This window comes from Phoca vitulina, unplaced genomic scaffold, assembly GCF_004348235.1.
Source record: "Phoca vitulina isolate PV1807 unplaced genomic scaffold, GSC_HSeal_1.0 scaffold43, whole genome shotgun sequence".
Taxonomy (NCBI): domain Eukaryota; kingdom Metazoa; phylum Chordata; class Mammalia; order Carnivora; family Phocidae; genus Phoca; species Phoca vitulina.
The window spans coordinates 10,148,298-10,173,672 of record NW_022589746.1 but is presented as its reverse complement, the minus strand read 5'-3'; the positions used below and the strand labels follow the sequence as shown (position 1 = coordinate 10,173,672).

The 25,375-nt window shown below is 39.6% G+C and overlaps 1 protein-coding gene across 5 annotated transcripts; it reads right to left on the bottom strand.

The window, feature by feature from the left end:
* Positions 1–1,753: 1,753 nt before the first annotated feature.
* ZNF248 (zinc finger protein 248) lies at positions 1,754–25,183 on the bottom strand. 5 transcript variants are annotated; one of them, XM_032430435.1, is made up of 7 exons: positions 25,095–25,183; positions 24,233–24,304; positions 23,402–23,503; positions 23,260–23,301; positions 13,590–13,716; positions 13,209–13,304; positions 1,754–8,583 (listed from the first exon to the last, which is right to left on the bottom strand). In XM_032430435.1, exons 4-7 carry the CDS (start codon positions 23,272–23,274, stop codon positions 7,085–7,087), a joined length of 1,737 nt encoding a protein of 578 aa, XP_032286326.1. In that variant the 5' UTR covers positions 23,275–23,301; positions 23,402–23,503; positions 24,233–24,304; positions 25,095–25,183; the 3' UTR covers positions 1,754–7,084. The 5 variants fall into 5 exon arrangements, with proteins under 5 accessions (XP_032286326.1, XP_032286327.1, XP_032286330.1 ...); XM_032430436.1 differs by lacking the exon at positions 24,233–24,304; XM_032430439.1 differs by lacking the exon at positions 25,095–25,183 and having other exon boundaries at positions 1,754–8,580; positions 24,233–24,693.
* Between the last annotated feature and the right edge of the window lie 192 nt (positions 25,184–25,375).

Genomic DNA, 25,375 nt, shown 5'->3' with positions numbered 1-25,375 from the left:
AAACATTTTGTGAAAAGGCAGACTGAAGCTGAACTCAAGTGTCTTTAATAGCTACAATAATCTAAATATTTTAGCTCTGAGTTGTGAAAAAAACATGTAAAGTCCTAATATTATGTTAGAATTTAGTATGTGAAAATGGTACAATCTGCAAGAGGTAGAAAGAAATGGGCCTCCCGGGGTAACTGATGGTGTCTCTAGACAGCTAGTAAGAGTAGATGTTTACTTCCTATATTGCAATGAATACATATCTGTGTGTAATTGTAAGTATTCCTAATTGAAATATAAAATTTAAACTATCAAAGTTCAAAAAATCATGAGTTTCATAATTTTAATGTTGAGAATGCAGGACACCAATAGCAGACAAAACTTATTTAAAAGTTTGAATTTATGAAATCTTGACTTCAAAAAAAATCCCTCCGTGGACAAGTTTTAGAGGGTACTCCAAAATAATGAGAAAGGGAATCATATTAATGTGGAATAATATGTTATAAGGTGAAAAAAGCCATTAGGTATAGTTCTCATTGTTGCTGTAAACAGAGATAAAATATATAGATTCTTATTACAAAGAGCACATAAATCAAGAAGATACTGTAATACTTCTATGACCAACTACTATAAAATGAGCACCTCAGTTAAAATGAGGCTAAGGAACCAAAGGTACTGCAGGTCCTATGCAGTACACCCCAGAGCGCTGACTGCTGCAGCCAGCCCCGGGGGAAGTGGGGAGCGGCGGGCAGCAAACGGCCCAGTCGGTCCTCCTGCTCTTGCTCCCTGTCCTGGGCCTGCCCATGCTGCTGAGGTCTGGGTGAGGCCTGTGAGCTCTGCTCCAGAGGAACCCTGTGCCCTGGTGTCCGGGAGCCCAAGACCTCTCCCCCAAACCCATTTACTGACCTCCTTCCCCACCCCAGGAACCCCAAAACACAGACCCTGGGTCCATCTGCAGCTTATCTTTTTGCAAACCCTGCCTGACATAAAACAATAAAACTAGAAACTTACAAAATAAATAAATTATAAATAAAAATAAAATGAAGCTAAGGACATGAGCCAACACTAAGCAAGAAACTGAAGATGAGCAGTCAACAAATAGTGTTGAACTGCTCAATGTCTCTAGAAAATCAATTCAAGATTATGTAAGGTTGGAAAAGCCTGTAAAAGAATAGGATCCATGATGGAAATGGGTTTGGAGAACACACATTTCCAAACTTTGGATGGATCTGAAATTCATATAGCTTTTCTGGAGTCAATTTCATCAGAACTGAATATGAACTTACCTTTTAATCCAGAAATTACAGTTTTAGAAAGAAATCCAAAGAAGAAAACTTGGAGGAGTGTAGAAAGGTATATGCCCAAAGGTATTCCTCCACAATGTTAATTTATAATAATAAAAATATTGGAAGTCACCTAAGTGAGTATCAATAGGTTATAGGTAAAATGGCATTGATCTGTAAGAATCCTAGGTGGTCATTAAAAATGACCACATAAGGGCAGAAAAGCCAACATGGACAAGATGTTAATCACATATTATGAAGTGAAAAATGGGAATTTACAGTATATATGTTATCCTAATACTGTATGCGTGAGTGTGTATTTCCAAAAAGAACACTGAAATAGAAGCAGCCAAACCAAAAACCAGAGACAAAACTACAACCCACCTATGGAGAACAACAGGGAGCAGTATTACTATTAATTTTCCCATATAAGTAAAATTGAAGAACACATTTCAGAGAACGTAGTCTATGACTCCTGTGTAATATTAAAGTCATTTTATTATATTTTCTAAGCATGATTACTTTCTCATTGTTACCTGCCAAACTAACAGCATGCTGTTTCATAAGTAAAAGTTTTTCACAGGCTTCCATAATATCTGCTCTTCTAAAGTTACTGAGGTTCAGGTATGTTTTTCATCACAACCACTAACATTAGCAGTTTTAAAACTTGTGGATACATTTTATAAGAATTTTTAAATGTTTTAAACTATAATAATATATAATACCTGCACAAATCACCGAATTGTCTAGAAAGGAAAAACCCCCAAAAACATAAACGATAGTTGTTCATCCATAGGTTATTAAAAATTACATGGTTTATTTCTCTTCATTAGCAATTACAAATACAGCTTTTGCAAATCACTGGGCATGGCAGCTTTAAAGTTGTCTACTCCAGGCAACAACATATCATGTGGAAATGGCATGGATACTTTTGCTTGCAATATACAATTTTAATATTCTGACAGTATTTCTGATTTGCCCAAGTCAAATGCCCATAAGAGTCCGGTCTATTATAACTTCTCTGGAGGTAAACAAATACGGATTAAAACGCATGGAAAAAGGCCTAGGATACATGCTGAACTAAAAACCAACAGTTATTTTAGGAGAGGCAACTATTGAGAGGCGGGGGAGAAGACTCATCTGTTATATTTTCCTTAGAATATTTATGCCCTCTCCCCCCAACATGGGCAGCTGGTATGGACCACTGGCACAGGAGCACCCAGTCCTAGGATGGCTAAGGAAGTCCGACTAGCCCCTGGGCCCTAGTCATGGTTGCCATGCCTCTCCAAGTTCCTTTTCTATTTTAAAGTATGTGGTTGGAGACCCGAAAGAGCAGGATATGCCTTCACCAGGGGCTGGAGGTCAAGTAGTTCTAAAATCCCCTGCTGTCCTCTGAGGATGTGAACTTCTTTGGGTTGGGGGGGGGGGGAGTGAAACGAGAATTTTTGGCCTGTGTGTCACTGCAAGTAAGCTGAAACTAAGGCCTGCTCTTTAGACGGGGATAACTATTCCCATCTTTTACATGAGGAAACTGAACCAGAGAGGCTCAACCATCCCAAACTATGGACTCCAGACATGGTAGAGCAGGCAAGATATCCAGCATCACTTTTCCAATTCCCCAAGTATCTGAGGGGACCTTGCTCTTAAAAAATAGTGTCTAAGAGGAGATATCAGTTCTTCATTGTCTGAAAAAGAAGCCTGGGGAAGTGCAGAGTCTGAAAGGAGGGGCAGGTGGGGAAGAGGAAGGAGGCGGGAGATTACGTAGTGTCCCGTCACTCAGTGGTACATGAAGATTCTGTGGAAATAACGGGAATCAGAACAGGCTAAGCCTTCCCCAAAAACACAAAGGACGAAGGAGTTGGGCAAGGGCAGCTACAACTGCAGGGGCCTACTGGGAGCAACAAGCGGCATGGTTGAGGGCATCTAGGATACCCAGGGGTTGAACCTTTCCAGAGGCAATGGCTCTACCTTTTCCTGCCAAGTATAGGCTGGATGTGAAGTGACAGGGCACACCGGGCACGGGGAGGCCAAGTTCCACACAGAAAATGGGCCTAATTCCCAAAAGACAGGTTCTAGAGAGTTTACCAGGAAACAATTTCCAGGCACTGGGAATGTGAATCGCTTAGTCATTTCAGAAGGCCATACCTATGACCCAGCCATTCCTTTTGATTTTGCACTTGAGCATTAGTTTTTAAGTTCTGGGAGATGACCCAATCACTGGCTGTGAAATCAGTTTAGTATATGGGAATAAGCATTTCTTTTAACAGAATGTGGTACAGTACAAAGTATCAAAGTGTATTACAGGTAATTAGGGTGCTGTTTCAGGAAACAAAACCATAGGTACCTAAAATTGTTGGTTATACATGTACATGTATTACACACACACACACACACACACACACACACACACACTCTCTCTCTCTCCAGATAACCAAATGGCTCACTCCCTCCACTGTAGCTTTCCCAGTGAGGTCGTCCCTTCTCCATGCTATGTAGACTGAAACATCTTTCTGACAACTTTTCCTATTTTCATTTTACTTTACGGCACTTATCGCCATCATCTTCTCCTTTGCAGACATTTTCTTGATAGGACTTCTGACAGCAACAAGGACACAAACTATCTGGTCACAATGACTTGTGAAAAAATAGTCTAGGATAAGTTCTCATTGGCCTATTTTGTAACAAATGACCATTCCTGGATCAATACAAATGCGGGTCCAGGAAGAGATGGTATCATCTGGGATAAATGTCAACTCTTGTGTTCACAAGGACGGGCTATCTTATGGGAAGAATGTAGAAAAGTTGCCTCAAGCAGACAAAAAGTAACAGCCACTACACCTAATATTTAAGTACATGCTAAAAATGCCCTAGCAAGTGGACAAGGAAAAGGGTAAGTTAATCAAACAATGCAGGGACAACTGGCTATTTATTTGGAAGAATACAGAGCTGCTTATCTCACAATACATGTAACAAGAAACACCACACAGGGACATATGAAAAATGTCATTTAACATAATGTCTGCTTCATGCATGTCAACAGACATACCTGCCACAGTGCTCACTTCCAAAAGGAATTTACTTGTGACGATACAAAAGCACAATGAAGTAGAAATACTTAACTTTCAACTAGTAGAATAAGTTTATTTCTAATACTGAGACTTTACATAGGAATTTACAGAAATAAAAAAAAACACCGTGCTGCTTATTATCCATTGGCTCCACCTAGACCTTCTCTCTCCACTTTCTCTGTGCCCACCTGGGCTAACCTGCAGATCGCATCTGGTTGGGTTCTCCAAAGGGAGGCACCAGCAATTCGGTGCCACAATGCTGGTGGGAACAATATCCCCTCGGAGATGGTTTCTCCTCCATGAGAGCAGCTCTTATTGGGCTCTGGTGACACTAGTTTCTTTCCATCCTTTGCCCCTTTATGACTTAGAATGGTCACGGCTTCTGGGTGATGCTAGTCTCTAGGTGCTTCAGTATCCCTTGTTTCTGGCCCACACCACTGTAATACGTCTACCATTACAATCCTCTTGGTTGGGGTAGAATTCTGTTTTTCATTAGAAGCAGGGCTGATACAAAAGCTATCCTTGTATTAACTTGTCAAAAGAAGTCATTCTTCCCCCAAATCACTGTATAGAACATGAACACTTAGAACTAAGTACTCGTCTGTATCAGCTGGAATGCCTTCAGCTAGAAGTAACAGATAGCCTTAAGGATAAATAAGCAACTATTATTACCACAGTACAGAAAGTCCTAGCCGAGAACAGGTCCAGATGGAGTTGTGCAGCTCAATGACGTCTGAGCCAGGCTTTTCCCATTTTGTCTACTGTTATCTTCAAGCTATTGCCCTTCAGGGCCACAAGCTATAATTTGGTATAACATACATACCTGAAAAAGTCCAGCATAAGAGAGACAATCTCTCCTTGTGTCTTCTCATGTTACAATAGTTTATCACTGAGATCTTTCCCAGAAGTACCACAGAATATTTTCCAAACATCTCAACAGAATCATTAGAATAGCATCTCCACGATTAACTTAGATTAATCTGTATTTACTCGTAAATCATCTGGGGGAAGAATGGAAAGAGAGACAAAACAGAGCCCAGCAAGTAAGAAGCAGAGTAGTGGGTGGGCAATGTCTCTTGGAACTGCTCATCAGTGTGTTCTCCTTGGAAAACAGTAGGACAAAGGAGGCAGGGACAGTGTATGACACCCTATTATTTTAAATACGAATACATAGTTCCTGGGGCACATACAACAGATCATGCCTAAATAGATACAACAATGAAATACCAAGAGTAAGAAAGTGGCATTCGAGTACATACCACTATTTTTTATTTGTGGAGTGCAGTGAGTATTCCTGTTCATAAATGATGTTAACCTTTGCAAAATTCATGTAAAACCCCGTTATTAACAGCACTTACAACATTATAGGACTGACCCAGAGGCAGCTGAAAAACCTCAGAAAAATATTATTTGGCTTCTTTGGGAAGTAGTAGTAGATTAGTAACAATGGCCATACTAATTCCTATTTGCCAGCAACATCAGAGGGAAGGTTGGTGATGTGGTTGTAAAATAACATATACCGGCCAAACGATAAAGAGACTCAGGTAAGTATTTACAATTAAGACTGGTGCAGAGGTAGTTAAGAAACCTCACAAAAACAAATTTGGGGTTCTTTACTGAAGAGGCAGTTCAGCAATAATGGCCATAGCCATTTGTTTATGTCAGGAAATGGGAGAGGGGGGTATGTAGTTTGTACTTTAAATTGTCCAGATATATTTTCATATATACACAGTGGTGTGCTGGTAAGTATTTGACAACAGGTTCTCTGAGAAAATAAAAACCCTGGTTTGTAGAGTTTGCCAATTTCCAGGGCGTAAATGCTCCCACTAAAGCCAAGCTACCAAAAGGACAATACTGAGTGCAGAGGTGGGAAGAGATGTGCAGTAGCATATTAGATGGTATTTTTACCATGTGACTTGATAATATAAGTGACCTAAAGAACAAAGAGCAAAATGTTATAAAGTAATTAAGAAGTGATGAGTGTATTTATTACCTTTTTAATATAATTTAATTTTTAAATAATAACTATGTTTAACAACTGGCTCACAAAATTCCCGAAAATTTAACCATCGGCAGCTGCAAGCCAGTGTGAGCTTACTCTAACACACCACTGTGTACATGTGGGTACATGTGTATAAATATATTTACATATACATATATATACATATATAATTATATCAACCTATAAAGACACTGGTGGTATTTAGTGTGGGTGATATAAATATAGACCATAATAGCTATTTAATTAAGGGATATTTTCTCTTCACAAGTATGTTGGACTCCAATATGCAAATCAAGCATACCTCTAACTTCTGCTGTATTACTATACCCACATCGGGCCTGCAAACATCAGGGACTCTTCATAAATGTTTAATGTTGTTGTGATTCAACTTTTTTTAAGCTTCAGATTCCACTGTGAATATGGGTATGAATGAATACCATCCACTATATTTACAATAAAATTTGGTATCACATCTGGAATATGACACAACAAATTCTACACAAAGATTTCTACCACATTCTTTAAGTGAATAAATTTCCCCTCAATATAAATTTTCTGATGAAAAGTTTCAGTTTTTGAGAGCTTTCACATATTTAAAATATCAGTAAAGTTTTATGCTAGTATTAATTATCTGAAATACGATAAGACATCGCTTTCTAGTAACATGAGGCATTCTTTGGGCTTCGTTCATCTCATTTTTAAAAATGGTGTAAGAATTTGAAAGGGCAGGTGAAGGCTTCTGGACATCAGGATGTTGAAAGAGCTTTCACCCTTGTGTGAATTCTCTGATGTTTTGTGAGTACCGACCTCTGACTGAAGGTTTTCCCACATCCATCACACTCATAGGGCTTCTCTCCTGTGTGAGTTCTCTGATGTTTAGTGAGAGCTGATTTTTCACAGAAGGTTTTCCCACACTCGTTACATTTATAGGGTTTCTCCCCTGTGTGAGTTCTTTGATGAACAATGAGGTTTGACTTCACACAGAAGGACTTCCCACATTCATTACACATAAAGGGTTTCTCTCCTGTGTGTGTTCTCTGATGGACAGTTAGGGCTGACCTGTGGCAGAAGGATTTCCCACATGTATTACATTCATATGGTTTCTCCCCTGTGTGTGTTCTCTGATGTTCCGTGAGGTTTGACTTTACGCAGAACGTTTTTCCACATTGCTTACATTCATAGGGTTTTTCTCCTGTATGTGTTCGCTGATGGTTGGTAAGGTGTGGTTTCTGACAAAAGGATTTCCCACATTCTGTACATTCATAGGGTTTCTCTCCTGTGTGTGTTCTTTGATGTTGAGTGAGGTTTGACTTCTCCCAGAATGTTTTCCCACATTCACCACATTCAAAGGTTTTTTCTCCTGAGTGACCTCTTCGAAGCTGGGTGAGATGTGACTTCTTGTTGAAGTTATTTCCATTTTCATTGTGCTCATAAGGTTTTTTGCCCATGTGTACTATCTGACGTTTAAAGAGGGTTGACTTTTCCCACGTTTTAGGACCTACTTTATATTCATGGGGAATCTTTCTTGTATAGGTTCCCTGATGGATAATGAAAGTTGAGTTATCACAGAAGGTTTGCCCATATTCATTGTATTCATAAGGAGTCTCTCCTGTAAGAGTTCTCTGATGTCCCAATCTTAAATCTGTATAGAAGGACTTCCCACAAATACTGCATTCATATGGTTCCATCTCCAAATGAGTTCTCTGAGATAAACTGAGTTCTAAACTGTGGATGAAGGTTCTTCCACATGCATTATATTTACAGAGCGTCTCTCCTATCTGTATTTTCTTGTTTGTGAAAAAGGCCGCTTCCTCATGGAAGGCTTGTCCGTTTTCATTATACTCAGAAGGCGGGTCAAAAATTGGCTGACTGAGGTCGTGGCTATGATTGAGCACATTCCTTTTTTGATTATATTTATAAGATTTCCCTCCGGGAGGTGTTTTCTCATGCTTAATATCAAGGAGCAATTTCTCATATACATTAAACTCATCAGGCTTCTTCCCAGAATAGCTCTTTCTACTAATAATTAAGCCTGAAATATTTTTCAAACTCATTTCACACGAGTCACATATCTTATATGGAAAATTTCTTGAAGGAACAGAATCTGTGCCCAGATTGAAAGCTTTTCTTACTCTATCACCACTATCTACATTTAACGTTTTGTTGGTGGTGAAAGCAAGTTGCCAAAAATGTTCGTCTTCATTGTCCTGGCTGCTCTCTATCAGGTCATCAACTTTCCAGTCTTCTAGAAATGAGAAAAATAACCACATCTTATGAATCCTAGTACACTTCTAATGGGACTAAACTCACACAAATGCCCTTTCATGTAGTCGATTCTTTTGTTTTAGGCTCAGTTTCCTGGCGTGAACTAAAACCAAGCAAAGGTTTCCTTTATCCTCCTGGTCTCAGTGGAAAGTAAATACATGCTGCAGTGTAAACAGGGAATGGAAACTGGCAAGGACATTTAACATTTTAAATAAAAAACCTTCAAAACTGGACGGAAAAGGGTGAAAATTCAAAACACAGGGAGCTGGGAGTGGCTGATTCGGGAAACTCAGAGAATGAGGTGAGCCAGACAGAGACACTGAACACTAAATAAAGTGATGTGGAGACTAGTGGACATGGCTTTCAGAGGATGAACTATGTGTGGTGGAGACAGAACAGTTCCGTCCTAATCCCCTCATATACAGATTCCTGGGGTAGGATTCTGGCTGGAGCACATGATTCTACTCTGCGCACCAACACCAAACTTCCTCGGGTTCAACCAAGAAGTCCTATAGCCCAGCATCTAGTTTTTCTTTTAACTTATTTTATGAGAAATAATTATTTTTTTTTAAAATGCTGTAAGACGCAGGCTAGAGAAAGTGAAATAAAATCAAGATACACGGTGAGCAAGGATTAGAGATTTTCTGAGAGGTGTCCACTTAGAAAGCAAGAAACTCAGAAAATTGGAGAATTCAACAAGGGAGCTTTTAAAATAAAAAATAAACTACAAATAGACTGAGAATCAGTAGAGGAAGAATTCAGAGACATCACAGTTCATGTCCTTATCCTCTCACAGCTTGACTACTACGGTAGGATTCTCACTAGTATGCATGTTGCCAGTCCTTTTTTCCCCTCCATTTGATTTATAAGAATCAACATAAATTTCTGAAAGCGCCTCCTTCCTCATTTTTTAAGGAACACTGCTTTACCTCAGACTCTCACTCTCCATCTAGCTGAGATTCACTACACCACAAATATCCAAAAGGAAATACAAAACGGATGAGGGGCAGGCCATCTCTGCTGAAGGACCAGGTTTGTTTTCTCACAGCTGCTAATGAATCTGTCCTGACCATCAAGTCATACATTGATTCACTTCAATCTGCTGGATTACTTCTCCCCAAAGCCATTTTATGTCTGAGGCAATGTTGATCTTTAAGTCTGCTTTTATACCTAGGTTTATCTTTTATATCAAGGTTTTCTGCTTTTATATCTAGCCTCATCTGTAGTTTTTACCTACTAGTGAGACCCATAAGGATCATGTTTCTCTACACGGTTCTGAGACCTTTGGTAAACTTTATCATAACAATCCTTGGCTGTGCTTCACTGTTGCTACCCAATGCAACACTGTCAATCACATGAGAAAAAACTTCGATGGCAGTCCTGAGCCCACTGCTCCAAGGGCCAAATAGTAGTAATTATTAGCCAGCAAAAACAAATCAATACAAAACAAACTTTCCACCAACTGGATTCACAGTAAGTGTCCAAGACACCACATCACATGTCCAAGTAACAGTATTTCTGTACAGCTCCAGATGGGCCTCTCATAAACCACTCACTCCCAGAAACACAATGCAAACTGCATTCCAGCCCTGGCTCATCCTGGAACCTGGACATCTTTCCGGAAATGCTGCTTTCTTTCATTGAAAACAAGCCAAAAAAATAATAATAAAAGAATAAATGCCAACAAACACTGCAACACCCCATCCACTTTCAGCCTTCACTCACTGTCTTTAAAAGTTTACTGCCTGTAAAATTCACCATAATTTGGTGATGAAGTTCCTTGCTCAATGCTACACCCTTTGTCAAGACCACAGTCTAGCTCTTGGCAGGTGTTACCAAAATCCTTCTTCCTCTGACCTCACGAAAGAGACAGAACATGAATAATTCATAAATGCAATGTGCATATGAATTATTTCCAACCTGTACATGATGAACTGTAATACACGAGGACAAAATGGGAATGTGCTTTTTGGAAAAGTACTACGGGATGCTTTCTGAATGGATGAAAAAGAGTGATCTCTTCCAAACTTGGCTTCACAGTTAATCAAAAAAGTAATTAGTAAACTATCAGAATTAGGAAAAGAAAGGGCCTTCTCTGTGGGAAAACAAAATCTCAATAAAGAAACCCTAAGCAAGAGTAATATGATTAGTTCTGAGTTTTGAGGATATAGCCACTAGTGGGTTAGGGTCATAAAATATGGGTTATTTAAATTACAGGGAAAAAAAATGAGCTCTAATTTAAAATAAATGAGATAACAAGCCATCACTATGTACCATTCAATGTTTAAACACTTTACACATACAATATTAAGTATCTGAAAAGCAAAGTAAACAAGAATGAAAGTTGTAGATAGAAGAGAAAGCATTTATACACGAAATTTAAGATACAAGACAGTATGGGGTTTAGAGGAAATTCTGGAGAGCAGAGAGAAAGAAACGAGACAGGTAGAATAGGAGGACCACATTATAATAGTCAATGAAAGGAGACTTTAATTTTAATTTCATTTCTTAATAAGTAGCAACTTTGCCAGGCTAGTGAAAGATAAATCGGATGCTTCAGGTAAGAAAATAAAAATCATTTAGGGATTAGATCAAGCCGGAAAGAGAGAACACACAGTTCTGGTTTTGAGTGGGATCAGTGAGAAGTGAGAAAACAGAGACACGCGAAAGCTGGTTTTGAAAGGCAAGCGACCCCGGAGTATAAGGACACTAGCAATAGGGGATAATGGGTTTAGTGCACTGATCCCGGAGCTGCCATGTAAGATAGTAATAGGACGCTAGGATATTCCTTATTGGATTCCTGAGAAACCAGGCTCTCTGGTTTTCATAGCACTCAGACTGTTCCTCAAGCTCCTCTTGTGATGAGATTTAATAGATTTTCAGGCCTTGTAGAAGAAGAACTGTTCCAGGACCACTGCTCTCATGTGCAAACCACCACTTTCTAGGAGTCTGCAAACTATGACTGCTGAGCAAAGGTCCTTGAACTACAACTGTTTTTTACATTTTTAGAGGGAAAAGACAGAAGAGGCAGTAGGGAGGAGTGAGGAGGAAGAAGAAAGAGGGGAGAGGGAAAAGGAGAACCAGGCAAGAGGAGGAGGAGGAAGTGGAGGAGGAGGGATCACACCCAGACCGCATGTGACCCACCAGACCTAAAATATGTGCTACTGTCTTTATATAAAAGTCCACCAACCTCCGACCTGGAAGCTCTCAGCCAACTTTGTGCCTTTACCACCACCCACAGCTGACGCCTCGCACACGGGCCCTACTGGCTCTGGCCTCAGCCACGTGCATCACACTCGCACAGAACCAACATCCTTTTCAACACACAGCCTGGGCTCTAGCAGTTCTCTCCAGCTTCTCGTGTCCAAGTTTAGGTATGTCGTAAGTCCCCTATCATCTAATTTCCTCTCAGTAAATGGCACCCTGATTTACCCAGTTGCTTAAGACAAATCAGTCAAGTCATACTAGACTCCTGGCTCTCTTCCACACTATCAATCCAACAGCAAATCTTGTTGGCCTCATCCTCAAGATCTACATACAAACCTACCACTCCTCAGCACTTCCAACATCGCCTAAGCCATTATCCTCTCTCCTCTGGAGTATATAATAGTCTCCTAAGTGGTATTCCTTCCTTGCTCGTGCCTAAGCACCACCTAGACACCAGATTGTATTTAGTGCATATACTATAAATCAGATCTGATTATTTAATCTGACTTAATTTACTCAAAAAAAAAAATACAATGATTTCTCACATCACTCAAAATAAAATTACCATGGTCCATGCTACTTCTTATGACATCACCTCCTATCACTCTCCCCAACACGTATTCACCTCCAGCCACAATGGCCTCCTTGCCATTCTTCAAACACTCTAAGAACACCGCTGAGAAGTTTGGCATCTGCCTGGAACAGCTCACAGTTTCACTTTACTAGGGTCTCATCCCTCCTTTGGACCTCATCAAACAGGCTTTCTCTGACTTCCTTACCCATTAGCACAGGCCATTATTCTCCACCCCGTCCCCACTGCTTTAACTCTCTCCACAGTGCTTACCACCACAAATACTGTATGTACATGTTCACGCGCATATGCTTGTGCATGTGCGCACACACACATACTTCTTGTCCCTCACTGTAATACACACTCCATGAAAAAGGATATTATTCTTTTACCTAAAAACATAACTGGATCATAGTGGGTACCCAACACATATTTGTTAAATGAATATGTTAAGTATAGCATGAATACACACCAGGTAACAAAAGGTGTCCGAAGAGAATAGAGGGAAGGTGAACAATTTTAAAAGATAAGCTAACCAAGAAAAATCACCTAAGATGAAGCCAACTGAGTTTGCATTATAGGTATTAGTAAATCACTCTAAAATATCATAGGACAAAGGAAAGCATTTATGAGGGGAAAGTGACATGTGGAGGAATGTGATTAAGGTAATGGAGGGAGATGTGAGCCAACTGTCCTCTGTCACTTCCAAAGGTCTAAAGTTTAAAAAAGAAATTTCTGAAGAATATTTCACAAGTGATAAACCCTAAACCAAAGGCCTAAGATCTCATTCCCTTGTTTTCCATCTGCCTGTGAACTCACTAACTCACCTTGGTGGCAGTGGCTTGGGAATCCTGCCTCTAATATCCAGGGCTCTTCTCCTTGCTCTATCTTGAAGACCACTTCTGGCTTAGTAATGCAATATCCTGTTGAGAAAAAATAATACAAGATGATAGCTAAATAGCCTGGCTTCAGGGACTCTGAAAAAATGATGGGGAAGAAAGGTACAGCCTCAGGAGCTGCCCAAGGGAGATGCCCAAATGAACCAACCCCTGAGGAGGTTAAGAACACAGCATTTTGTATGGTGGCCAGAGAGACTGGTCATCTCAGGGCCTTGAATCTCAAGCATCAATCAAAATTCCACAGGCAGTTCCTGTTTCAACAACTAGAAATGCATGCTAAGGGTAGTCACAAGGAAAAACAATTCTTACCTACTGAGACAAAATGGCTGTAATTTTCTAGAATCACATCTCTGTATAGTATCTTCTGAGCAGGATCCAGCAGATACCACTCTTCCTGAGTGAAGTCCACACATACATCTTTGAATGACACTTGTTCCTGTAATGGTATATTCCTTTTCTATATGAAGCCGTCAGAACTATATGACATGGAAGAAATTTAAAAGGGCTAATCTCTTTAGAGTTTGCTAAAAACTGACACATAGGATGCCTTCTTTTGTGTTACTTAAATAAAAGAAATATCTCGTACAAACCGAGTTTCCACTAAAGGCTTAGAACTGTTCCCCTTGCTGCAAACACTACTGATGAAAACAAACACACACCATTCCTGTTCTCAAAGTGCTTATGATCTGATGAGGAGACATATACATTAACATTTATTAAGTTATACACAAGAGCTAGCAGGATGCACACAGTAGACTGCAAAGGAAAGCAGACCAAGAAAAAATTAGTTCTTTAATATTATCATTTATATGATATAAAAAATAGACAATAAAACAGACAAAGCAGACCAAAGGGGACCCAGATACTGGAAATAATAAACAAGAACTTCAAAATGGATTATGATTAATATGTTCAATAAAACAGGAAAATATGAACAAAATAATTGGGAGAAGTTCAATGGATATATGGTATGTGTACTGTGCAGAAAAAAATTACTAGAGCAGGCTGAGACTGGTCTGCTTTGAAAGGTCTGCTGCTATGAGGGTATCCCTTGGCTGGCATCTGGGAACTTAAATTCCCTAATAAGAATGGTTCACTGAGCCTAAACTGTTTGTGTAAGCAATATGGTTTATGCTGCACACATGCATTCCTTCTAAGTCTGGAAGTTTCTGTGCCAAGCAGAGAGTACCAATGTGATCAACTCCCGATTAAAAACATTGAGCCCTGGGTGTCTACTGAGCTTCCGTGGCAGACATTTCACGTTTGTTGTCAATCTCATTGCTAGATTTGGGAGAAAACTCTTAGAAGTTTGCTCCTGGCTTCCTCTCAACTATGCTCTGTGTGCACCTTTTCCCTTATTGATTCTGCTTTATCTTCTTGTACTTTAATAAGTCATAGCCATAAGGAGAACCACTTGCTGAGTCACCCTAGTAAGTCACTGAGCCTGGGGATGGTCTTGGGGACCTCTGATGGATGTGTATACAGACATAGATAAAACGGGCATTCTGGAGCTGAGAAATACAACACTGGAATTAAGAACTCATTAAATGGGTTCAAAATCCTATTAGAGAAAACATGTATCAATCTAACAAGAGTATCAAAACATGTATGTATCTAACAAAAGGGTACCAAAATACATACCTCCAAAACTGATAGAACTGAAAGGAGAAATACATAAATTTTTTTTTTTTTTTTAAAGATTTTTTATTTATTCATTTGAGACACAGAGATACAGAGAGAGAGAGAGAAAGCACGAGCAGGGAGAGAGGCAGAGGGAGAGGGAGAAGCAGGCTCCTCGCTGAGCCAGGAGCCCGATGTGGGGCTTGATCCCAGGACCCCGGGATCATGACCTGAGCTGAAGGCAAACGCTTAACCATCTGAGCCACCCAGGCGCCCAGAAATACATAAATTTATAATCCTAGTTGGGAGGCTTCAACACTCCTCTGTCAATACTGAGAGATCAAGGAGGCAGAAAATCAGTAAGTATAAAGACGATCTGAACCACACTATCCATCAACATGATCTAATTGACAGTTACAGAATACCCCATCCGAAACAATAAAACACACATTTTATCATTCTATTCTAGCTCATATGTAACATTCACCATGACAGACCATAGTCTTGGCCACAAAACACATCTTAACAAATTTAAAACAATAGCTATCATACAAAATACGTTCTCTGACTACAATGGAATAGAAATCAATAAACAAGAGATATCTGGGAAATCACTCGAACACTTGAAAATTAAACAACACACTTATAAATAACCTATAGTTCAAAGAGGTCTCGAAAGAAATTTTTAAACATTGTACATGAAATTAAAATAAAAATACCACTTATCAAAATTTGTGGGATGAATTGAAAGCAGTACATAGAGGGAAATTTATAGCAGTGTATATATTAGAAAAGAAAAATTTTAAATCTGTAACCTAAGTTTCCATCTTAGTACACTATAGAAGAAAAGTAAATTAAGCCAAAAGCGAGCAAAATAAAGGAAATATTAGAATAAATCAATGAAATTGAAAACATGAAAAAAAAAAGAAAATTAATGACACCAACAGCTGCTTCTTTGAAAAGATCAATAAATTAATAAACTTCCAGAAAACCTAACCAAGAAAAAAGAGAAAAGAAACAAACTGTGAATCTCAGAAATGAAAGGTCAACACTACTGATCCTAAGGACATTAAAATAATAAGGGAATACTACAAACAATTCTATTCCTGAAAAATTAACTTAGTTGAAATGGATAAATTCCTTACAAGACACAGCTACCAATTCATACAAGGAGAAATAGATAACCTGAACAGATCTATATCTGTTAAAAACAAAATTGAATTACTAGTCAAATCACTCCCAAAATACAAAGTACTAAGCTCAAATGGTGTCACTAGTGAATTCTACTAAACATTTAGGGAAAAAATACTAATTCTCCACAATCTCCTTCAGTAAATAACACTTCCAAACTCATATTATAGGGCCAACATTACCCTGATTCCCAAACTAGATAAAGACATGAGAAACTAAAGACCAATAGCTCCCATTAGCATAGACACAAAAATCCTCAAATATTGGCAAATCAAATCTGACAATATATACAACGAATTATAAACCATAACCAAGTGGAATTTATTCCAGGTATGGAAGGCCAGGTTAATGTTAATAATAATAAAAAAATCAATCAATACAATCCAGCACATCAATAAGCCAAAGAAGAAAAATTACATGATCAAATCGATTGATGAAAAAAAGCATTTGACAAAATCTAACAGCCATTCATGATGAAAATTCTCAGTGCACTAGGAATAGGGGGAATTCTCTCAGCTTGATAAAGACCATCCACAAAAACCTTACAGCTAACATCATATTTAATGTTAAGAGACTGGACACTTTTCCCCTAAGGGCAGGAATAGGGCGAGGATGTCTTACCTCAATGCTCCTATTCAACTCTGTACTAGAAGTCCTAGCTAGTGCAGTAAGACCAAAACCAAACCAAACCAAACCAACCCAAGACCAGAAATAACACATATGTGATTGGCTCTGTATCCTGTTTCATTATCTATTTTTGTGCCAGTACCATACTGTTTTGATTACTATAGCTTTGTAGTATATCTGGAAATCCGGGACTGTGATCAATTTGTGAAACAAATCCAGCTTTGTTTTTTTTTTCCTAAGATTGCTCTGGCTATTCAAAGTAGAACAGAACAGGGGTGCCTGGGTGGCTCAGTTGTTGGGCGTCTGCCTTCGGCTCAGGTCATGATCCCAGGGTCCAGGGCTCAAGCCCTGCATTGGGCTCCCTGCTCCGCGGGAAGCCTGCTTCTCCCTCTCCCACTCCCCCTGCTTGTGTTCCCTCTCTCACTGTGTGTCTCTCTCTGTCAAATAAATAAATAAAATCTTTAAAAAAAAAAAAAAAGTAGAACAGAACAGAGAGACCAGAAATAAACCAACAGTTATATGGTCAGCTAATCTTCAACAAAGGAGGCAAGAATATCCAACGGGAAAAAGACAGTCTCTTCAACAAATGGTGTTGGGAAAACTGGACAGCTAGCTACATGCAAAAGAATGAAACCGGACCACTTTCTTACACCATACACAAAAATAAACTCAAGATGGATTAAAGACCTAAATGTGAGACCTGAAACCGTAAAAATCCTAGAAAAGCACACAGGTAGTAACTTATTTGACATCAGCCATAGCAACTTCTTTCTAGATATGTCTCCGAAGAGAAGGGAAACAAAAGCAGAATCAAACTTTGGGACTACACCAAAACAAAAAGCTTCTGCACAGCAAAGGTAACCATCAATAAAACAAGAAGACAACCTACTAATGGGAGAAGATATTTGCAAATGATATATCCGTTAAGGATTTGATATCCAAAATATATAACTCAACACCAAAAAAAACCCAAATAAGCTGATTAAAAACTGGGCAAAGGACCTGAATAAACATTTTCCAAAGAAGACATTCAGATGACCAAGAGACACATGAAGAGATGCTCAACATCACTAATCACCAGAGAAACTCAAATCAAAACCACAATGAGATATCACCTCACACCTGTCAGAATGGTTAGAATCAAAAAAAAGAAATTACAAGAGTTGGTGATAATGTGAAGAAAAAGGAACCCTTGTGTACTGATGGTGGGGATGAAAACTGGTTCAGCCATTATGGAAAACAGTGTGGAGGTTCCTCAAAAAATTAAAAATAGAACTATCCTATGATCCAGTAATTCCATTACCAGGTATTTACCCAAAGAAAATGAAAACACTGATTGGAAAAGATATTTATATGGCAGCACTATTTACAGTAGGTAAGATGGATAAAGAAGATGTGGGGTGTGTGTGTGTGTATGTGTGTGTGTGTGTGTGTGTGTATAATGGAATATTACTCAGCCAGAGAAAAGAATGAAATCTTGACAATTCCAACAACATGGATGGATCTAGAGGGTATAATACTAAGTGAAATAAGTCAGACAAAGACAAATATCATATGATTTCACTCATATGTGCAATTTAAGAAACAAAACAAACAAAGTAAAAAAGAAACAAAAAAAGAGACTCCCAAATATAGAGAACAAACTGGTGATTACCAGAGGGAAGGTAGGTGGGAGGAGGGGATGAGACAATTGGGTGTATCACTGAAAAGGAAAAACAAACTCTCTTTATTTGAAGTCAATATTATTATCTATGTAGAAAATCTCAAGTAACTTACAAAAAGAAAGAAAAAAAATCTACTGGAAGTAATAAGGAAATATCAAAACATCACAGGATACAAGGTCAATAAAAAAAGTCAACTGTTTTCCTATATCTGAAAATACCATTTACAATTGCACCCCCAAAAAAGGTACTCAAGTATAAAATCTAACAAAATATGTATATATAGAAAAACACACCATTTGATGGAAGAAATCAAAGATCTTAAGAAATGGAGAGATAGTCCATATTTATCAATAGGAAGACTCAATATGCCTAAGATGTCAATTCTTTCCAACTTAATCTATAAATTCAACACAATCCAAATAAAAATCCCCAGCTATTTTGCAGATATTGACAAAATGATTCTGAAGTTTATATAGAAAGACAAAGGATCTAGAATAGCCAACACAATGTGGAAGAAAAATGAGAATTCACATTGCCTGATCTTAAGAGTTACTATAAAGCTACCAGTAACCAAGACAGTGTGTTAGTGCTGAGAGAGACACATAGATCAACAGAACAGAACAGAGGGTCCAGGAATAGATCTACCAAAATAGAGTCAAATGTTTTTTGACAAAGGCATAAAGGCAATAAAAGGAGAAAAGATAGGCTTTCAACAAATGGTGCTTGAACAACTGGACACTCATGCAAAAGAAATCAACCTAGACACAGACCTTACACAAGGATTAACTAAAAATGAATATGAGGTCTAAATGTAAAATGCAAACCTTTAAACCTTCTAGAAGAAAATACAGAACAAAGAATATAGGAGAAAAATCTCTGTGACCCTAGATTTGGTAATGAGTTTTTAAATACAACAGAAAAAGCATATTCCATGGGGGGGGCGGGAAGCATAGGTTGAATATTATTAAAAATAAAATCGTCTGCTCTGTTAAAGACATTTCTAAGAAAATCAGAGGACAAGACACAGACTGGAAGAAAATATCTGCAACACATTATCTAATAAAGGATTTGCATCCAAAAAATACAAAAGAACTTTTAAAGCTTCATAAGAAGAAAACAAATGACCCAACTGAAAAATGGGCAAAAGATTTGAACAAACATTTCACCAAAGATATAAGGATAACAAATATATATATGAACAGATGCTCAACATCACCTATTAGTGGGAAAATGCAGACAACATGACATTATTTATTAGAATGTGTTAAATTAAAATTTAAATCCAAAATTATGACAATACCAATTTCAGGTCCAGAATCAGAACAACAAAGATTCTGATTTGTAGTTGGTAGGAACACAAACTGATACAGCATCTTTGTAAAAAACAGTTTGGCAATTTCTTGCAAAGCTATACATACATACATACATACATACATACATACAAAACTGACTCAGCAATTTCACACCCTATGTGTTTGAAAACTTATGTCTGCTTGAAAACCTACACATGAATATTTCTAGCACCTTAATTCATAATGGCCCCAAACTGGAAGAATCAAGAGTCCATAGGTTAACAACTCTGAAATCATGTATGTGTATTCTGGAATTGAACTACCAAATAAATGAAATTCAGATGATGTTAGCTGGATTCTCATTGTTAGAGTGGAGATTACAGACAAACAAGGAGAGAAGGTTACAATGTTCCATGTGGTAATGATTATAACAGGAGACAACAGTGTGAACTAATACTTAGCTTAATATACAGATGGTTACATACTGAAATATTTATAGACACCTGTATACACATGAGAGAGTATACGCGTGTATTTCCTCTTTCAGTTAGCTGGGAGGGTCTGCGAGCAGTGACACACCAGGAACAACAGACACACCTAGTCCCCCAATCTTGGTTTCTCATACTATGCTCCAATGAAAAGAACCAGAGCTATTTAGAAAAAAAAGAAAGGCTAATTCTAAAGCAGGAAAGATGTAAGATGAACCTGGAAAACCTACTAACAGGGAGGAAGGAAGAAGTATTCAAACAATAACGGGGTGTGTCAAAAGACACAGGAACCAACAAAAGGTACTTTTTAAACATTTTATTTACTTATTTTTGAGAGAGAAGGAGAGGGAGAGAGAGCATGAGCAGGGGCAGGAGCAGAGGGAGAAAGAGAGAATTTCAAGCAGGCTCCACGCTCAGCAAAGAGACCAGGACCCTGAGATAATGACCTGAGCCGAAATCAAGAGTCAGACACTCAACTGACTCAGCCACCCACGCGCCCTTAGAAGATGCTTTTAATAACCAACCTGGAATAACTTGAGCAAACGAAAGAAAACAAGGTAGCATTGTACTATAATCAAAATATAAAATAACTATCCATGAATTCATGCTGATATAAATAAATGCATTAGTAAATAGGAGAGAACAGAAAAATCTCCTGTGAAGAATTCCTGATAATTTATGTAGATACTCCAGCAGGAAGGAGGTATCGTGTAACTCTCACTTCTTTCCAAAGAGTACAGTATGAAAACAGAGGAAACAAAGAGTAGCTTTACTGCTACTCATGACCACATTACTTCAGCTAAGTGATCAACAGTGATACATCACTGTAATAAGTCATGTTGACAACACTTACCCTTGATATGATGTGACCAAATGACATTATATCTCTGTGGTCTTCCTCCAAGAAGCCCATAACCTCAGTCTTATCATGAAAACAACAGCAGACAATTCCCAATTGAGGGACGTCTTACAAAACACCTGAATGTACTCCTCAAAACTGCCAAGGTTATCAAAAACAAGGAAAGTCTGAGAAATTGTCACAGCCAAGGGGAGCTTAAGGGAACGACTAAGTGAAACATGGTATCCTGAAACAGAATACCTGCATGGGGGAGAAAACACCAGGGTCAATTATCAAAATACAAATTATATACCATAAAATAATAGTTTGCAACCTATATAACAGACAAGCATTAGTATGTCCAATATATAAAGAACTAGACACCGAAGAAGAAGAAAAACAAAAAAGCCAGAAACCTAAGAGCAAAATGGGCAAAAGATATGAACAGAGGGTTCACAGAAACGTAAATACATCTTTCAGATACATGAAAAAGAAATTTAACCTCACTCATAGTTTAAAAAACTGCAAATACAAACTTCATAAAATACCACTTTTTATCTATCCATTGCCAAAATTCCAAAAGTTGACCCACATGTTCTATGGGAGAAGCTGTGGACAAAACAGCACGCACTCAGTGTCAATGGGAGTGACACAAAATGATACCATAATCCCAACTGATCAAGTGTATCAATTATATTCACCCTTTGACCTGGCAACGCACTTCTGGGAATTTATCTGAGAGAAAAAACCTTATGTACAAGGTCATTCATTAGAACATGGTTTGTAGTGGCAAAAGGTTTGAAATAATTCATAAGTAATAATCACCAGTTTAATAAACAATGGAACATCCATGCTTGAATTACTGTGCAGTTATAACAAAGAAAGAAGCAATCCATGTTCTGTTAACAGAAAGATGTCTGGGACAGGCTGAAAAAAGTGAAAAAAAGCAAAGAAAGAATGGAAAATTGTGTATAGACTCGCTACTCAAAGTGTGGTTCCCTGAGCAGCAGAGTCAGCTTCACCTGGGAGCTTTTTAGAAATGCAAAACCCAGGGCCCCACCAGATCCACTAAATCAAAATCTGCATTTTAACAGGATGCCAGTGAGGTACAGGCGCATCTAAGTTTGAAAAGCCCTAAGGATGATGGATTCCCTTCTAAATAAAAGTAGGGGGCATACAAGAATATCCTTTAACTGAAAAAAGAAACACTGGGAGGACAAACAAGAAAGACAGATATCTACAGCAGGATGACCCTATATTCCAGTTTGTCTGGGACTGTCCCAACATATGCCAGTTGTCCCGTCATAACTTTATAGAACCTCTTTCATTCTCAGTGGAAGTGTCTCCATTTAGATGAGAAATAAATGTCACCCTTCCTAGAGGGAACATCACTTAACCTTTTAACCATGTTAATAAATTACTAATTCAGAAGTATTTTATTTAAAAAAAAGAGAGACAAAACCAGTCAGGAAAAAAGATAGACTGAAAAAAGCAGTGAGCCAAGGATGGGTAAGCAATAAACCCAAGGAGAGGCAACGTATGGGGCAAAAGGGAAAGACAACTTTGTGAGGAACAGGAAGGGAATGTATCAGAGTTAAGAAAGGAGAGCTAGGAGGGAGGTGTCAGAGACAACAGAGACTGAGGACTATGCCATAGGAAGGTCAAGTAAGACAAAGACAAAAACTGGATTTGACTACAATTTGGTGGCCTTTTCCAGAACTGCTTCAGGTGAGTGGTGGTGGTGAAGGAGCAAGAATGCATTCATGAGGTTGAAATGCAAATGAGAAATGCAGAGACCAAAACCAGAACAGTCTGCTACTCAAGCTAGAAATACAAACAAGCTGACGCAAACAGTTATGGAGAGTTATCTGGAGGATGTCCGGTCCCTCCATTCTGCCAGATCTTCAAAGTCTCATTCCTGGATTAAGCAGGACCACGAGAGAGCTGTCTACTCAAACCTCACTTTTGGTCCCCTGAAAAGCATCCACACATCTTTGGCACGGTGCTGTGTCTATCAGATGATTACAGGCAATTTCAGTGTTTTGATTAGAAAGATCAGAAAATTTTACAACTTGCGCAACTCTGTAAAATTAAGAGTCCTACATCTAATTCTACCAACTCTTTGAATTTGCTACTCTCGACATATTTCCCTTCAAGTAATTCTTGCGTAGTTCTCTTTTCTCGTAAAAATATGAATCCTTACAAACTTTAGAAAACCCATTTTAAAACAAAGTGGGAATAAACAAACAAAAAGCTCACCTGGGATCTGTTCATTTTCCGCTCTTAGTGAAGGAGGGAGAGCTGAGGAAAAAGGAAGGAAGAAGGAAGTTAGGAGAGACTTGGCCTGCCTTGCAGTTCCTGGATTTACCTGCCTACACAGCTCCACATACAAGATACTTACGTGTCCATGTGTGGCTCCGATATATGTTGAGCTTAGACATGATACTTTTCACTGAGTGAATGTAAACATTTGTTTCTTATTGATTTATTACCAATTTAGGTTCTGTGACACAGAAAAATTAAAAACATGAGAAGATGAGTTTAACATTTAACAGTAACCTAAAGGAGGAAACACTATGGATTTGTCAGAACTGATGTGGTAGGGAAAAATTAAAAATCTCAAGCCACATTGTTAATCTGTTTTCCTGTTAACACTATGAATCCCTTGAGGTCAGATAATCCAAGAAACCTCTGAAAAAAAGAGATGGGGGTGTTTAAGGCAAGATAAAAAATTGTTTAATGTTTGTTCTAACCTTCTTACAACTTTCAAAAGGTCTTTTAATTAAGAAACTATCTTTGACTTAACAGTGACAAAATGGGCAGGGGCTTGGGAATTTGCAGACCTGACTTTTAACCATGGTTCTGCAACTAACAAACTGCATGATCTCGGTCAGTCACCTTCTCAGACTCAAAATCCTTTTTTCATTTTTCAAATAAGGTCAAAACAGATAACCTCTTGCCTGCACTACCATCCTGCACGTCTATAAAGCCAGAACGGGAACCTCAGCATCTTTCTAGATGCCATTCTCAGCATCTTTCTAGATGCCATCAACAATGGGAAATACTGAACGAAAAATGAGGGGAGTAGGGGGTGTTCGGGGAGGGGTGAGGACAGAATTTCCTTCGCTATGGCTGGTGAGCCTTTCATTCCCGACCATGCCCTCACAAACTCTCCAAAGAGGTGACATCTCCTGTGTAGCCTGCGTGCCCACCCCTCTCAGCTCCAGCTCACCTCGCTCTTCTTAAATTTGTCCCAGACCTTCCACCGTCACACAGCCTTCGATGGCTTCAGGATACTGTCATGCTTATACATAACAAATAACAAATGAATACATAATAAATAATAACTGGGGACCTGGGGAATGTTAGAGCCAGGAAAGGGCCTTGGTGGCTAGCTAGTCCAGCCTCTTCCCTCTTCCATTGCACAAATGAGTTAACTGAGCAATGAAGGCCCTAGAGACTTGTCCAAGCTCCAGCCGCATGTATTACATACATAACAAACAAATACAATAACAGCTAGCAAAATGTGAGTGCTCAGAACAATGCCATGCGGCAAGTATTACTGACATCCACACTTTACAGATAAGGAGACCGAGCCTCACGTCGACTATTCGGTCAGAGCAATTCATTCACATCTGACGCCCTGCCTGGTTCTCCTACAACCGCGCCCCTCCTAGTAAGCCCGGCGCACATACGACGCACGCACACACGTCACAACGTCAAGCGCGCACGCACGTCGCGCACGCGCACTCACTCCTTCCCGGAGCCCCACCCCCTCCCCGTGGGCCCAGCGCACACGTCACGCACGCGCACTCCCCACCCGCGGCCGCACGACGGCGCAGCCAGCTTAGCGCTGGGGCTGGACACCTGCGGACCCTCCGAGCCCGAGAGCCCACGTTCCCACGCGGGACCCTGGTCCCTTAGTCAGAGACGCCCCCGTCCGCCGTCCCTTCGACTCTGTAGGCGCCGCAGACGCCTGGGGTCGCTCCGGTGTCCGCGGAGCTCCTACCCACCACCCGGCACCGCCGCCCCCGCCGGGCCCCCCGAGCCGCGCAGGGCCCTCTCGGCCCACGCCCCCACCCCCCGGGGCTCACCCGCAGTTCCCTCGCCGCGTGGACCCGGAAGCCAGGGAAGGTTTCCCACGAGGGGCTGGAGGCCGGGGAAGGACGAGCCGGGAGGAGAAGGCGGGGATGCACATGCGCAGAGGGAGGGAGCGGCGCGGCGGCGGCGGGTAGCTGGAACTCCGCTCCTCGCCGCTTGGGCTGGGAAAGTGCCTCTACCGTTAGAAGGGATGCCTCACCCCTTAGTCGTAAAAAGTAAGCTAATAGTACCGAGCTAGCAGGGTTTTAGTGAAGAGGCCTTTAGGACGTAGATC